Source organism: Lutra lutra, chromosome 11 (genome assembly GCF_902655055.1).
Source record: "Lutra lutra chromosome 11, mLutLut1.2, whole genome shotgun sequence".
Classification (NCBI taxonomy): domain Eukaryota; kingdom Metazoa; phylum Chordata; class Mammalia; order Carnivora; family Mustelidae; genus Lutra; species Lutra lutra.
In genome coordinates, this window is record NC_062288.1 from 88,752,462 (window position 1) to 88,770,291 (window position 17,830).

Below are 17,830 nucleotides of genomic sequence, written 5' to 3' on the forward strand. Positions count from 1 at the left end.
AGCAGAAGGAGGGATCCCCAAAACGGTAATAACTATTTAGTACTATTTATGTTACTTTTCCAAAATCTACTCAAAAACACATAAAAGCTACATGCTTCTTGGTCTCAAAATATTATTACCTTTAATGAACACCATTGCTTAATCATGCATAATCTCTAAATGACCCCACCCCCACCCGTACCGCCATTACCAAGCTGAACTCAAGAGTGAGCACAGCCTGGATCACAGTGGGGTGTAGACAGGTGTGCTGTCTCACTACCAGGGGCATTTGGAAATGTGTGTTAGTATTTCTGGTGGCCACAGGGAGTGGGTGAGGCTCCTGCAAGGCAGCCGGGATGGGGGTGATGGGTGGAGGGTCGGGGGGAGTAAAGGTTGAACCCCCAAGACTCCGAGAGGATAAGAATCTCTCCCAGAAACCTCTGCCCACTCCAGGCAGAGCACAGACGTTCGTGAGCCTGTAATGCCGGACGGAGCTACAAAGATAAGTATCTATTCTGAAATTGTGAAAATGGTCCCTATATCCTATTATGATCTTTATTTTTGTGACCGGGGGGAAGGGAGTGGTAAATAGGAAGAGTTCTCAACCATCAGGTTAAAACTCTATAACTAGCCAGGGCAGTGGATATACTCTTTCCATTCTCAGAAATCTTTAAAAGACAAAAGTGATGCTTTTCCCTTTAGTTTTAAATGATCTAAGAAGAGGAGACTAGTTTGCCTGCAGTTCACCTGTTCACACCTTCTTCCTTCCAGCCCTTCCAGCCACTCACATACCCAGCTCTTAACTGAGCTCCTACTAGGTAATCTCTGCACGGAGGGAAGTGCTTTGGGGAAACCAATACACAAGCCCCTGGAAAATTAAGGCATAATATAATGTAATAATTCGCTATTTAAAAAAATATACTTGCTAAATATATGCTAAAATTAATCTTACTGAATAAATAACATACACACCCAGTACAAAATTCAAGATAAACAAAAGAATATGGAGGAAAAAGTAATTTTTTTCCTCGCACCTGTTTCCCAGGTTCTTGGGTATCCTTGCAGAGAAGGTAATAGTTCAAAAGAGGAGTGGTTCTAACTCGTTCAGAGGAACAGAACTCTCTAGAACTGGAGTGGTCAGAGAAGGCTTCTAAAAGGACCTTTCAGACCATTTCTCTGAGTCTTTCAGACAGAAGGAAGGCCCAGGAGCAGGCTGGGGAGGGGGGAGGTCAGGAAGCAGCCACAAGGATTCAGATGTAGGAGCAAGCGCAGTATGTAAGGAGGGCGGAGGAGAAACACGGGCCTAACCAGAGGAAAGGGTGTACGCCAAGGATCTAAAGAGCACCCAAAAAGGGCCCAGAGTAAGAGCCCGTTGGCTTTCTGGAAAAAAAAAAACAACCTGTTGGCCTCTGGAAAAAACCTGGGAATCCAACACACGTCTTCAAATAGGAAAAAATCATTTAGGAGGGTTACCCTGACCTCCTTGGCATAACGGGTCCAACAGATAAGAGTCTGGAGGCAAGAAGACCTGGGCAGAGGCAGATTAGGAATCAAGGGTGGGAATGAGAAATAGAGCCATAAAAGACATAGCTAGAAAAACATTAGTGGTGAGACTTAAGGTATGGTGATCCTCAGTGAAAGGGAGAATAATGGTGGTGTCCCTGAGAGAAATAGAAAACTCAGGGGGAGGAGCCAGCCTGGGAATGAGGGAAAGGTCTTAAATTGGGGGTTTATAAGAAATCCCAGGTGGAAATGTCTAGAAGGAAGTTACAGCCTTGGGAAGAGATGTCAACATTTAGAGATAAAGATTTAAAGCCAAAGAAAAAGAAAAATGATTGAAATAGCAGAACAGAAAGAGTGGAATGACAACTAAGAGAGCGTGTTGGGTTACAAAAGCACAGGACAGGTAGATTATCCTAACTTATCCATGATTATAGGTTGCTAAGGTGTCTATGTCCATAGGGCACAAAAGACCAGATACAAAAGCAGGCCAACTAGTTTAGAGAGAACACATACAGAAATGGTCACAAAAGATGATAATTAGAAAAGCCAGGTGCATCTAGAGAAAACAGGAAAGACAAAGCAGATAAAGCAGAAGACTTTGCTCAGCAGAACTGTCTTATAGAACAAACACCACGAAATGAGACTACTCTCAAAACCATCATCCACATATGCTCTGTATTTATTGGAAAAAATAAAAATTGAGCACCTACGATGTAAGAGTCAGACCAGACCATGTCCCAGTATCATAGTGTCTCATTTATCCTCTTGTGGCTTGATCTGTGTGAGACGACAACCATGGGCCCAATTAGTTGGACAGGAAATGATGAAGTCCAGATATACAGATAATCTTACCACAACATTATATGTTAATACAAAATAGAATCAGTATAAAGTAGATTTATACTCGGCCCATCTAAAGGCATTCAGTTATTAAAGAAAATCATAACCTTACGAGTGATGCCACTTTGCATTTTGAGAGTTAGATACCCACTACTTTCTTCAACATACCAATGGGAACTTTAAGCTATTATCTACCTGGTCAAGATTACCAGGCTGTGCCTCATTTTATAGTTTAGGTCCTATGGTTATGACAGCTATGTGACAACATGTAATTCTTTTCAAATGGTGCAAAATAATCTGTACTGACCACAATATAATTAAAGCAATAAAGTGTTTTTTTAGAGTCCAGGGAATCTTTTTACTATTTTTCTTTCTGTAACCCCAACCAAATATTTTAAGGGTATATTTCCCAGCCAGATTATATAATGTTAAGAGTGCCAGACTCTCTTTAATCTTCCAGAGAGACAAGCTAGGCCCTGGCCAGTCTGAAGATCAGTGGGCCAGTCTAACGAAAAGACTAACAGGACACTTTTGAGCAAATATAAAATACAGAGAAGTCACTGCATTCACAGAACAGCCTGCTACATGTATTAAAATTCTGATTTTCAGAGATAGCACAACAGTTTGGCTAATGCACAGGTGGCTCCTTGAAGACACAGAAACAAGGGAAGGCTTCAGGGCCAGCCAGGCTTCAGGGCCAGCCAGTCTATACCCTTGTTGTAAACTGCACTCCATTGCTACCAAAGGGTGACAGAGGTGATACAAATCCTCCTCACTTCAGTCAAAGACATTAATAAATACAATGTCAAGTTGAATCCCCCCCCCTAAAAAAAAAGACTGGCAAGACACTCTCTTCTTACTATTCTAACTATGCAATAAAACATGCTTAAAACCCAGGCCCACCGACCTCTGGCTGGAGGGATCCTGTGGCCTGGAAAGGTCTGTGTCATTTAGTGTCACCTTATAGGTGGTTCTCCTACGGTCTCTGTATCGGTTCTGTAAGGAGCTGCTTTTGGGCTGAATTTCAACACTGCATAAATTTAACACTGCATAAATTAACATAGGAAATTCCCCGAAGAATCAGGGAGAAGATTTGCAAGTTATAAAAAATTGCTTCCTTCATTTAAGGAACTGCTAACACTTAATCTTAATGTGGAGAAAGAAATTCCTTGCATTTGCTCATCATTCACATATAGGGGCCTGCAGAAACCCCTTTTATGAACAGCTGGGTAAATTACCAAAAGGAGAGCACGGCTCAGGCACCCGCACTGCTCTCTCCTCGAGGCTCTCTCTGATTCCGGCCACCGAGGAAGGAACAATTGGCGGCTCATACCGTCAGAGCAGGGCCTCTGGAGACCACAGATTGCCTGCCATTTCCACTTATTAAAATGATCTTCACTGTTTTCCTCAAATATTTTTGTTATACAGTAATCTCATCAACTCATTTTTGAATTATGGCTTTCTTGAAGGAGTTGACTCTGATAGCCACGAGTCAGCTACTAGATGTCTCAATGTCTTTAATATATGTATATTATATATATATTAAAGACTGAGACATCTAGTAGCTGAGAGACAAGCACTCTGAATAGTATCTTTACATACTATTTAGAGTGCTTATATATATATATATATATATATATATATATATATATATATGTAAAGATACTACTCAGAGTGCTTGTCTCTGAGCTCCCCCAGCATCTTGCCGAGATTTCAAAAGCACCAATAAAGCTGAGTATGTAAGCAGGAGGATTTATGGGGAAGAACTGAAATGGGAATATGTCTGGGTGCACCTGAGTTTTTCCCAAGGAGGGACATGATAAGTAGGGAGAGTAGAAGACAAGGGAGTGGTGAAGACACAATGAGGAGACGGTAGGACAGAAGCAAAAGTAACCAATAAATTCAATTTAAGAGGAGCACAAAGAAAGCTTGGCCTGTGCACCAAGCACTACTCCAGACCACCTGAAAATCTGATTAGCTTACTTCCCGCGTTCTCACTCGGGCTCTCCCTGGCCAGCCAGGGCTGTTCTCTATTTGCCCTGCTTTATGCCTGGACCTGGTTTCATACCTTCCCCGACAAGTGCTCTGTGTAATATTCAACTTAAGTTACAAGTAATTAACTGCTTACACAACTTGCTGCATTAACAGACCAAACACGAACACACTGCAGCTCTAACTCTTGAAGGATAAGCACTAGGAAAGAAATGCCTATGAAGAAAAAGGAGTCTATGACCATCGTAATATTTCTTCTATTAAACACGAATTTTAAAAAAAGAGAAAATGTCATAGAGCGACTATTACTCCCAGAAAATGGTTTTGAGGATTCCCTGTGACAGAAGAGAATGATAAATCACGTAAAGTTTGGAATTCGGTTTGCTTTGATGGGACTCCAAGTCCAAAGGGCCACCCCACCGAAGGACCGGAGATCTTCTGTGGCATACCCATGTGTCATCCAGAGTATGAGCAGCCCAGCTGAGCCATTAATAAATGTCATTAAGGGATGAGGATAAAGAAGCCTCTGAACACAACAAAAACATGCTCCCATAGGTCTTCCCAGAATATTAACCTTCTTGATTTATCTCTGTGCTCCCTGAAGGTGGGCGTCTATGGACATCAGAAGCAAATGCGTAAAGAGGGGGTCCCTGGGGTGGGTGGGTGGGAGCAGGGTGACTGAAGCAGCAGAGCCAAGGGAGGGTTAGTGCCGATGGTGAGCTGGCCAGGGGACCATGCTACCTTGGTTCAGTGCCTCCTTCCTCCCTTCTGGCCACGAAAACCAGATGTGGCTCCTCACCCAAGGGTACCTAGTTTCAAAGGAGGCAGCAGGAGGGGAAGAAAATACTTCTTTCTGAGGGGCTCCCATCCTCTGTCCAAGACCTCTTCCGATTTGTTCCTGAGGCTGAACTAGAAACTAGTTCCCAGGGTCGGTCTGATGCGACCTCTGCCAGATGGCTCAGGCCCGAGAAGCAGTGATAAGTAGTGGCAGGTTCCCAACTCCCGAAAGAGGGAAAACAGAGACTTAGCAGGGCCTCTGAAAGATCGAAGACCTCTAATCCAGATTAGGCCAATGAGCTCTAGAGTATGTCTGTCAAACTCTTGTGCACAGTTACTTGGGGAATTTGCTGAAAGTTCAGATGTCCAGGTCCAACCTCAGACCTTCTGAACCATAATACCCAGGGATGGGGCCAGATGTGTGCATTTTAAATATCCTCCTCAGCTGATTCTGATGTCTCCCCAACCTGGAGACCTGGTATTACAGAAAACAGCATGCTGGGTTTGGCACCAGGAATGGGCTATTCTGGTCTGGACTCTGTCCCATAATTTGTGAGTGCAAATATTTCCAGGTGAGAAGATGAGATTAGGTCACATGACCTCTGAGGTTTGTCTAGCTCTAACAGCCCAGGACTCTACTCAATCATTTGGACATAAGTGTAATTCATCTGAAAACAATGATAAAATATAGCTTGCTTTGGCTCTGGGTTTTTCTTTTAAGAACGTTGATTTCGAAAGCAACAGAGACTCCTATGTTTTTAGACCTTCTTCATGCTCAGAAAACAGGGAGTTATTTGAGCCCTGGTCTAACACAAACCCAGGTCACAGGGGAGATACAAAGCACTGTCCTTAAGAAGGCTTATGCTTCCTGCCGTGGGAAATGCCTCCATATGCCCTGATCTTAATTCAGGATTTCTATTTTGGGAGGTAACCCAAGGACTGGAAGTATCATTTCCATTTTGGAAAGGAAGAACTGTGTGCACTAGCATTGGGCTGAAGTAACTTCATATTAAGATCTAGCCTCATTTACTGGGGCCTTGACCTCATGCTCTCCACTACCATGGGGTGCCTTTCTGATCTCCCCTATGATAACAGCCGGAAGCATAGGTCTAAGGTAGGCACTACCTCGCTTACAAGATGTCCTCATTTCCATCCTTCCTTCAGTTGATCTGCTTACTTGGCTACTGACCCACTGCCCATTTGTTGATTTAAACTTCTGCATTGGTTTATCTTCTCCTGTCTGGCCTCTACCATCTGACTCCAGGCTCCACACCAACCTGTGTCCTTTGGCATCTCCTGGGTCTGGTCCTTGTTTTAGTCCCAGGCTTTCCTTGGCTCCCTGCTCTGTCTCCACACTCCCTTACCACTCATGATCCACGTGGATAGGTGAAAGCCACTGCAGAGCAGGGGAGCCTAGAGCTGGTTAGAGGTAGACAGCCTACATTTTCTGGTGGAGTGTATGAGCTGGCAGGCTATGTCTGCCAGGCAATGCTGAGACAGCTTTTTTTCAGTACACTGCCTTTGGAGAAACTGTTTTTACCCCCTCCTAGTTCATTCTGCCACTTTGGCTTCCCCGGGGCTGTCAGGAGCATCAGCTTCAAGGAAAGAATAGATAGCTGTGGGAGGCCAGACAACATGCAGGAAAATCAGAAGTACAAGTTTAAGGCCGACAGAAAAATCTAAGAGGCAGAGGCACGCGTGCTGGAGGTCCCCAAGGCAGGGGTGCTGCCTATACCAAAAGACACGTCTCTTGACCGAAATGTGCTCCTGGATGTGTGTTCCTGTGCACACAAACTCTTGGTCTCCATGCATGTTAGTAGAATTAATCCCACAGCATCAAAGCTGGAAGGCCCTCAAAGATCACCTAGTTCAAAGCCATAATTCAGCGAAGAAGAAACCAAAGCCCAGGTCACCATGACTAGCCTGGAATATTACCTACAGTATTTCCCATAAACTCTACCTTCCAGGGAACACAGAATGTTTGCCCAGAGTCCAGCCAGCTTCTGTATCATTCTGTCAGCAACAGGCTTGGGGAAAGAGCTGGAATGCTTCGAACTGCCCCCTAAGCATGTGACTCCCCCCAACAGCCCCACCCTACCGCAAGCAGCCAGATATTGCAAGAAAGTATCAGAGCAGTGGGGTGTCCAGGGAAACGGAGCAATACAGATCCTAGAGGGGACCTTTCTCTATCCTCTCCCGACCGTTTGATGAAAGAAAACTTGGGTACCTTTTTGGTCCACTAGCAGCAAATATCCCAAGCTTCCCATTTCTTTCCCACCTTCTGTGGTCCCCTGTAAGGCAGGTGAACCGAGACTGAATAGGAATCAGGTTATCAGGGTAAGAACAGGTAATGCAACCGTGGGGAGTGGATAGAAAGCCAAGAAGGTAAGCAGATTGGAGAAATAAAAGACACAGCCTATCAGCCGATGTCCTGTTTCATTTTTGAAAGCAGTACCTCATATAGCTAGCCAATAGTTTTTAAGTCTTAGAAATAATAATTACAGCAATTTATTATCTCTTTGCCCTTATGAAGAACATATAACTTAATATACTGGAAGTAACAGCGAAAATGTCTCACATCAACCCAGGAGGAATTGTTTAAGAATAGCTAAAGGAAGGGACGCCTGGGTGGCTCGGTTGGTTGAGCAGCTGCCTTCGGCTCAGGTCATGATCCCAGCGTCCTGGGATCGAGTCCCACATCGGGCTCCTTGCTTGGCGGGGAGCCTGCTTCTCCCTCTGCCTCTGCCTGCCATTCTGTCCGCCTGTGCTCGCTCGCTCTCCCTCTCTCTCTGACAAATAAATAAAAAAAAAAATCTTAAAAAAAAAAAAGAGTAGCTGAAGGAAGACTGATGTGGGTAAATGGACGGAGAAAGGAAAAACAGAGCTAAGGAATATCCGGAAATTTTCTGATCAGTAAAATGTATTAGTCTATAGAACGGGCCTCAAGGGAACTGGTGAAAGCCCAATCTTGTGAATTACTTAAACGTGGAGTGGATCTGGTTCTTGGAATTATTCCAAGGGGAAAACTCTTGCACTGTGCCGGAAATGGACAATAGGACCTAATGGGTTGTTGCCATGTTGACTATTTTTCACATTAGCATGTCTGGGTGGTTCTTTGGACTTAACAAGGGAACACAGAAGGGGAGCTGACCCGTCGGAATCACTATATTGCAGAAGACCCTTCTAGCAAGGGGCGGAATCGGGGGTCACAAGGTTAGAAAACTTCACACTGAGAAACAGGGAAATGTAGTATGAGAAGAAAGTGCTCAGGAAATGCTGATATCAAGCCCCTGTGGCCTTAAAATAGGGCACTTTTTTGCTGGGCTGCACCTTTGTCCATGGCCTTTATAATCCCACCTATCTGTTACCTTCAGTCTCCAATACTTCATTTGATATTCATATTTTTCTCTTCACTTCATCAACATCGTTGACATTTTCTCTCAACGCCTTATTTCTGTATTAGCGGATAATGGTTGTCCCTTCTCACACCCAACTCAAAAACCAAACACCATTTTTCATTGTTTTTGTTTTTATGGTAAGGTGTGTCTTGGTTTAGTTGTTACATTTACAGTCATGACTTTTCCTGGGTTTCAAGTCTCTCAACTGTAAAACCGTGAGAATAAAACCATCTCTATTTACATCTCAGGTTGTCATAAAAACAAGCAAGAGAATGGATGTGAAATCACCTGGAAATCTAAAGTACTATAGAAATATAAGGTATCATTGCTTCTTGTTTTCTTGCCCTTTATAATGTTGCCCATTTTAGGATAAAAATACTTTGTGGACAGCTATCTTTGTATTTTTACCTGGTGTTATATGCTCCCTGAATATAAGAGTTGTGAAAAGAACAGGTACCTTAAAACACACTTGCTGGAAAGGATATTAAATTATGTTGCAGAGTGGGGGAAGCGATCTCTTTTGGACTCACTAGAAATAACTTGGGTGCTTTGAGATGATCTGTTTAGTGGTTTCAACATGAAATAACACAACGGAGGAAAGAAGGAAAAAATAAGATTTACTGAATACTTTATATAAATGTAATCCCCACAACACTGGGAATAACATCACCCCAATTCACAGACGAGAAAAATCAATGCCCAAGGTCACAGAGTTGGTAAAAGACAAAGCTTCAATACAAACCCAGATCTGCCCAATGTGAACTCCCTACAGCACTGTGTGGCATATATGTTGTCACAAAGTAACTTTGTTTTATTCTATAAATAAATGCCATTGATCCCACGAGGCAAGGTACAAACAATTCAACACAACCCAGAGAGGCGGGGGAGTCGAAACTCCATCCACCCTCGCAGGTGCCACTTTGGTAATGTTACAAATCACACCGTGCAAATAGGCATGTTATTCAGATGCTAGCGAAGAAACATACACTTTGTCACAGCCGTTCTTTGCACTAACTACTACCCCCACCTCGATGTGGCACTAATATCAAGTTAGGAAAATCCATGGGTCAACCTGCAGGTCCCAGGTGCTTCAGTTAGTATCACTATTAAAGGTTGGGGCTTAAGAGCATATAAGAAGCTGTCTTCGACAAATAAAATGTAGTAACTTAACATTAGCAACATTACTTCTAACAAAGACCTTTAAAGAAAAGAATCCCGGGCATGCTACTAGGAGTTCGACAGTTGGAGCTACAAGTAAGGAACAGAAGCAAGCCTCAAGTCACTAGGCTTTTAAGGAAAATACAGGTTTTTAATCAATCTTGATTATATTTTTTCTACTAATGCTGATGTTACTTTCCAGCTATCCAGACAATACCAACCCTCCCATAAATATCAGAAATTTACAGAGTGTTAGAAATTTACACTAAGTGGTTTTATTGTAACTACAGCAAACCAGACTGCAGAAAGGCATGCTGTGTAACTCAAACACTAGATTTAGTTGGGTCAGAAGGTCAACTGTAGGGAGTTTGTGAGCAGAAAGAATCAAGGTTTCTAATAATTTCTGTCTGTCAGAGCAACCTACATCCAACTGTTAAATCAGTTAAATGATACGCAATTACGTGACCTGCCAGAATTGATAATTTGCTTCAGAGTTTAACACTAGCTTTCTAAAGCACATGAATTACAGAAAACAAATGTCCTGTGAACACTGAATTATTCTGGAATGGAGGGGGCGGGTCAAGAGAAGGGTATGGCTGAGGTACATAAAAGCGATGGAAAGTGTTGCCTAAATCCCATCTCTGACCTCCCTTTCCCTGCCCAATCCGGTGGGCTCTCCCAACGGGTAGAAGATTGAATGGTGCTTGAAAGGTGGCTTCTTGTTTTCGCTTTTTGTCTTTTGTGTTCCTAAACCAGGTTCTCTGCATGACTACTTGCTGCTTATAGACTCAAAGCTGCCGGCCCCTTACCTTGCATCCTTCCTTTTTGCTGGCTTTGAGTACTGGCCCAGAAATATGGGGCAATGACCTTGAGGTCACAGTTATTATAAAGGACAAAGGTTCAATGCAACTGGAAAAAATATTGTTTTAGTAGGAATCGTCTTTCCTACAAGTGAATGAGCTAAACATAAGGTGAACATGGATTCTTCCCACAACCGCCAAGATGGAAGTCGATTACTAACTAATGGACTCGTTATGGCAATTCTTGATGACGACGACTAGTTTGGTTTATAAAGCTCTTCCATACACATTACCCTATTCAGTCCTTATCACTGCCCTATGATGCTGGGCTCACTTCCTTCTGGTGCCCCATTTAACCTGGCTGGCACACCCACCTGTTTGGCCTGATTAACACAGCGCATGTACTGGTCAGCCAGAGCGGAGCAGCTGAGGGTCTGCTGGGTGTTCTGGCGGTAACACTGGAGAATTTTGGCCTGCAGATCAGCACAGACAGGATGAAATTCATACCGCCTAAAAACAAGAACAGGAACCAGTGAGACAAACAGTCTTCGATCAGAATGAAGATTAAGGCTACAGAGTATATGAAACATTAAATAAGATACATATGTTACAAGTGCAGGAAAAAAGTTTCTAAAAATGATTTCTATGACATTAGTTCCAGTAATCAATACCACCACGAACCTCTCCCGACACTGTAACATTCCCAACCAAACCTATACCTCAATCAGCTGAATGGTGCCAATACTCTTCAGCCCAGTCAGCCAAATGAGAAACCTGAGAGCCCTAACTTCTCCCTTCCATGCCCATATCCAGACAGTCGCAAAGTTCAAGATAATACAGTCTGGTCCTCTTTCTCTACATTCACTATCATGACATTAATTAAAAATCACTTGTATCCTGGAATTAGCCAATGCCCCTTAAACTAATCTGTCTCTTAGTTTTTGCCCCTCTCCTCCTGCCTTCCAGAAGGTTCTTGCTAACACATATGTATAACTAAGACTGTATCTCTCTCTACTGCTTTCTAAATAAAATGCAAGGTCAACAGGCAAGCACTTCTGGATCAGGTTTCCATCTGCTCTTTAGCCTTCATTCCCCTCATGACTGTGGCCTGACCAGACCACTTTCAGGGTTTGATCCACGCACGTCCCTCCAGGTCTTTGCTCATGCTGCTCTTGATCTTGGACATGCTCTGCACCCAGACTCCCACCCAGTCCTATACATCTGGAAAATAACTACTCATCTTTCAGTATTTGAGGTAAGTACTAAAGTGTGTAACCTTCTCTAGACAGCTTCACTAGCTATCCATTGAGGGTCGAGTCTACTACTCCCTTTTTGGTGACCCCAATGACCCTGGATTAGCTTCTTCTACCACTTTTTTCACCTTCCACTTAATACTGACACCACCATAGTCTGGTGTAATTTACTAGCTTATAGCTACTAGGAGGCAAATGCCAAGAAGTAAGGACTGTCTTAGCTTCTTTGTGACCTCACCTATGGATATGGATACCTCTTACAGAAGTCATGCAATAAACTACTGAGAATACAAATGGGTGGAGAAAAAACATTTTTAAATTTTCTGGGCTAAAATTTCACTAATTATACTTACAAATCTCAGATTTTAGTTAGATTTGCTTTCAGTAAATATGCAGTACCAAACATAAATGTCTCCGAAAATCTTAAAATACACACTTGAAAAATGATAACAAAATCAACCAAATGAATTATACCAATGAAAAGGAAATATTCTTATTAAGATGGTAGAGGAACTTGAATTATAAGGACTAAAAATACATGGAAAATACATAATATTATCACTTTTAATCTAGGAATTCATATTTTTTTCAAATTAGTTTTGTTTAGTACAAAAGGCTTCCAGTCTTTCGTATCAGTTCTTTTTTTGCAATTTAAATTTTTTATTTCTATCGTAATCTTGAAATAGCATTATTTTATATTAAATGGGTTCTTAAAAAAACCTCTAGAGAATACAGGGGGAATATTTCTCATCAATAAGGAAAACCCCTGGGTGACGATTTGTCTCATTACTTTTATCCAACATACTAAACTAATATATATTTTGCTAGTACAGAAAACTGAAATGCAAACCGTGTTACTGATCCCTGAGGGAATTTACTTCTTCCTACCATCTGAGGAAAGCAGACATACAGGGGGAAAAAAAATAATAATCCCACAAATTTTACACAACACTGCTTTTACTTTTTCATTCATTACCTTACTGCTCTGCCAAATACGTGAGAACAAAATTTATATCCAAATCCCTGGAGTTTCCATTCTCTCTAAGATTTCAAAGTTTGTATGTCTATGAATTCTTTTTGGACATGGATTTCCCTAATTCCCTACCATGAACATCAGCATCTGAAGGGAGTCGGCCGTGCTTCGGAACACAGAAACACAGACACCACAAACTGACTGATTATAGCAAGACACATCTGGATAAATATTGAATAAAATATAATTAAGCATTAGGTCAGCAGAACCCAGAAAATACATGACTAATGTCCAAGATTGTTCATGGGAAAACAGGGTTATGTTCTATCCTAGGGCTGAGGACCATGATTCTTCTATCATATCTTGGGTTTAAAAGCAAAGGAAGGAGGATGGGGAAGGAAGATGCGAACAATCCCGACCTTCTCTTTAGATCTTCCCCATTAACGTACAAGAAAAGATCGTAAAGAATTGAGCTTCCACATGCTACACATCATAAAGAAGAGGGTGGTTTTTTTCTTTTGAAAAACTATTTGTGATGGAATAATTCATCCAATACTATGAACTCCTTAGAAAGTGGTAATTTAAGTTGTATATAAACATTTATCGAGTTGAGCTGATAGTCATGTAAGTTAATGTCCATGAGTTATTTATGATCTGAAATGTGTCAAAATATACTTTTATCACCACAAATCAATACTGCTCACTTCCAGGGTCCTTGATTTCCTATCTGGTAGTCTGGTCTATGAGACACACACACACACACACACACACACACACACACACACACCTGCTGAAATCCTTTTTGTATACATTTCAATGTGTATTGATGATTAGATAGTAGAAAGGGGGGAAACGGGTGGAAATCAGCATAATTGTCTCCCAGTTGCTGGAGTAGACTCTGGTAATATTCTTCTTGGATTAATCTGTAAGGGCAAAGCTCTGCCTCCGTATTGATCGGCAATGCTTGTTATGCTGCTCTAATGCACTGTTTTCACTCTGGGAAAATGCTAAATGAGATTACTGTCCACCATTAGAAGCCCATAAAACACAAGCCATGGCACCTTCCATTCAGGAAAAGGTTTAAAGGCATTTCCAATATGCATTATGGTAAGCCCTCCATACAGCCACCCAGTCAACAATTGATTTCTATTGACCGATTTCCTTCCTGCTGATGGAAAAAGCCACTACTAGGCAAAAATAACAAAAGGGCAGAATTTCAAGATACTGAAGAAGGAAAATTAAATCTTAGCTGCAAGAGACACTTAAACAATTTAACTTCTTTGCAGGGAAGTAAGATTAAAAAAGGCAATGGTGAATGAGAAATGTTAAGACAAAGACGAAATAGAAGTCTGGAGAACTTGAAACGGTAATAGAGAAGAGATAAACAGTAATCCAAAAACATACTTGGCAAAAAGGAATTTGTGGAATAAAGTTGGTACTTGAAAATATATATTGATCACAAACAACAGAAAGCCCAGTTTTGCTGTCACTTGAAATGACTGGGAATTCTGAGGGGTCCCACCACATATCCTTATGCCCCTCTTCACTTTCCTTTTCCTTTCTGGACTCTACACTTTGTTCCCTTCCTCCTCCCTCACTCCCACAAGCACCAGCAGCTGCCTTTGCCCTTCCTACCCCACCCCACAGTGGCACTGAGGACCACAGGGGTTGATGACGGTATTCGGTGAGAGAAATGGAAAGCCAAAGACTTGAACAGAGAATAAAATCACTCCTGGCAAGGCATTCTGTAGCTAGTGAAACCATCTTTGCTAATGTTTAAGCCTAAATATTCACTTAAAAAGCAGTGAAGAAAATAGATCTAAGTATTTTGCTCATTATACTGACAGGGCCACCGCAGAAACTTTGGTGGTGGGGGGGAACCCAGAAAAGAATACAGAAATACATTTGGGCTGTTTCTAATTTTTCAGTGCTTAAAATAACACGGTGATGGATATAAATTGTTACTGTTGCCTCTGATTCTTTCCTGGGGATAATTTCTTGTAAGTTGAATTAAGGGTCAAAGACAAATAAAAACATTTTGGCAAAATGGAAGCCGAGATAAGCAGTGTTCAGCTCTCCTCTTCAGACTTGGTGACACCCTGACACTTGGCCATCTGTTTTCGAGCTCTCTGCAGGTTTCACTGCTGCTTCCCCCACTTTCATGTCTGAGAAACTTCTTTTGATGTGGGTCTGAGCTTTATATTTCGAGGAAACTACTTACCCATCTTTTTAGTTCTTCTAATATAAACGGTAAGGATAATAAGGTAAACTTCAGAGAAGGAAAAAAAAAATATGGAGACAGCTCTCCTCATGCCAGTCTCCACCAGAAGGCTAAAGAAGTCATGTAATGACAATCAGCAGCCACAAATTCCTAATGCTCTCAGGAACACAGAAATCATTCATGGGGAGTACAGGTGCACAAAAAAGAATCCTTTCCCTGTATCTGGACCAGTAAGTACAGAGTGGTGTGGGGAGGTGGGGGTGGGGAAGGGAAGTGGAGGGAGGGATGGAGGGGAGTGGGGAAGAGAGGGAGAGAGGAGGCAGGCAAGGAATGAATGGGTAGATGGATAGATATAAGAATGGCTGGTGCTAAAAGAATCCTGATTCTTTTAACAGGTTGTGACAATGCATCCTTCATGGGATCTGGTGATCTCATAAAATGGTATCTACCACATTAAAAGCAGGCACACAACACAGCCATGGAGTCAAATCTTTAGCTCTAATTCCTATGGCACAATGCAAAAACTCTAATTTTATTCTGTATTAAACATTTCATTAGATGTTAAGCCCAGGAGTCAGGATTTCTGCTTTTAATGACACAAAACTAAAGCTCTCAAGCCCATTGCCAATAGTTAAAACTATGTAATAATCCACTCACTTATCATTTATAATAAAGCTATCATAAAATACAATATCAAGGAAGAAATTCAACTCAAATGTATTACCTATTCAACTTTTTTCATTTTTCATTTTACCTTAAGTTACAATATCCTAATAATAGTTTCCAGACTAAAACGTAAACAGTGCAAAATCTGAAAAACAACTCAACCTCAAGCTTTGCTGGCATTCCTAATAACTGTTAACCACCCTTAGTAATGATGCTTCTACCTGAGATCTAATCAAATTTCCACAGTTACATTAAGAGGCCAAACATCTCCAAAAGCTGCTTGCCTTCTTAGTTTCAACTTGTCTCCATATTGCTATAAAATCTGAGAAAATAAAGTGAAATAAAAGCAGAGGACTTTTTTTTTTAACATTTATTTTCTTAAAATGATGAACGTGAGCTATGATGTTGTCTATCATCTCAACACAAAAAAATGCCAAAAGGCCTCCCCCATTTTCAGAGGAGGGACCGCTGACCTTGACGACACCTGGTCCGGCACTACGACTCAACAAACCAATCAATGCTGGAGAGTGGATCATTACCCATAATGAGTGCCATACCATTCAACTAGCAGATGCAACTGGGTGTTGGGAAGGAAAAACTCAGCTTTGGCTAGAGATACAAGAGAGTTTATAGAATCCTATCCTCTATTCCAAAGCTTGAAAGAGCAGTATCTATCTGAAAATACTTTAATATTTAATTTTTAATTTAATCTACGATTGACTTTGGAGAAAGAGGTCAGTATTACAACTCAGTAATCTGGATCCACAGGACGAACGAAGGTGACCTATCTGCAAGGATGGAGGGGAAAACAAGGCCAGTCCTACTCCAGGTATTAGCATCCCAAGTAAAGGGCCTAATACTGGGAAAAATACACAGAAAGGACCTCTGGTCACCTTTCTGAGATAAAATGGATAATATGGTGTTCTCCATACACAGATTCACCATTTAGACCAATAGGCCTCACATACCCCAAGCAGATGAACACAAACAACCAGAATATAAGGTGAGTGAAAAGCTTTCCGATTTTGCAATGTATTTTTTCTTCCTTCTTCAGGTATACTGAGTGCTTGGAAATGATGGGGCATTAGGGCAAACGCAGGAGGAGAGTGGGAACAGAACACGTGACCACGTGAAAGCTGGTGGGGGCTGGAGCTCAGTGGACAGTGATAAACTCTGACATTAGGGGGCTCCCAGATGTCTGCTATCTTCCTGAGCAGGCTGCTCTGACCCTGTTCTTCATTGAAAACCCCAGGACATCCTGCCAACTACACCAGGCCCTGAGTGAGGTCCTACTACATGGACTCACCCCGCAAGGGTCTGGATTTAGAAAAATGCAGCCATGTTCTGCTGCATCTCCAAAAAATAAGGGCCTAAACCATTTTTTGTCTAATAAATATTTTCCTAAAATCTGGTAACCTAGAAAGACTAATGGCTACTTTATATTAAAAAAAAAATTTCCCAGAAAATTTCTCCAAGTAATAATGTCTTGGGCAGGTAAAAGTCATTTGGTTGAAAAGATTTGTGAAGTCAGGCATCAGGTATGAGGCAGAGAAAAACAATCAGTTGGCTAATTTCAATTTTCTACCACATCATGGTACCCTTGACACATTTGGGCTACGTGCAGCAGGCGTATTCTCTAAAAAGAGGTAAAATACTTCTTTCTTACATAAAAGATGCCTAGAATAAGAGGCGATAATTATACAGAGTTTAGGGACGCAGAACACAATGATGCCAACATTAACTCAACCTGGAAGGACCCCAAATTCACTTCCGATCACACTTTCTTTGAACAACCCAGGACTCACGAGATGTTGCTTTCTCGAACTCACCCAATCTTCTCATGAGGTGAAACGCTTGAGCTAACATATTGCACTGAGCGAGCCTTAACTTAGAGGAGTATAAGCCATCCTTCCTTTTCTCCCTTTCTTTCTTAACGATGCTTGGAATATTGTTATTGCTTAATAAATGCCAAGTAATAATGTGGTAATAAAAACAGGGACTGGTGGGTTAACAATGCAGCTCCTGGCTTTAGCAGCTGAGACCGCAGCCAGTTACACAAGTGTCCTCACCAGAAACATCGCTCCTGCATCCACGCAGTAGGAACAAAACAGAATGGCAGTTCACAGACGCGGCCCTTGTTTGTAAGAACTGTACTATCTGCAGAGGCATTTTCCGTTCCTTCAAAAGACCCACAAGCCGTGGAATGCAGAGGTGTCCAGGGCCCAGTGTTAAACGTGAATCTCTAAAGGATGCATCACTGTGTGAGTGAG

The 17,830-nt window shown here is 41.8% G+C and overlaps 1 protein-coding gene across 2 annotated transcripts in view; it reads right to left on the bottom strand.

The window, feature by feature from the left end:
- The window catches only part of CHCHD3 (coiled-coil-helix-coiled-coil-helix domain containing 3), a 278,747-nt gene that overhangs the window by 767 nt on the left and 260,150 nt on the right, over window positions 1-17,830 (bottom strand). Inside the window, exons 7-8 of one of the 2 annotated variants that reach the window (XM_047694914.1) lie at window positions 10,822-10,957; window positions 2,193-2,259 (exon numbers count right to left, since the gene is read on the bottom strand). In XM_047694914.1, the coding sequence (XP_047550870.1) occupies window positions 2,236-2,259; window positions 10,822-10,957 (160 nt within the window). In that variant the 3' untranslated portion in view covers window positions 2,193-2,235. The remainder of the gene's footprint in view (window positions 1-2,192; window positions 2,260-10,821; window positions 10,958-17,830) is intronic. The other variant, XM_047694913.1, reaches the window with a different exon arrangement.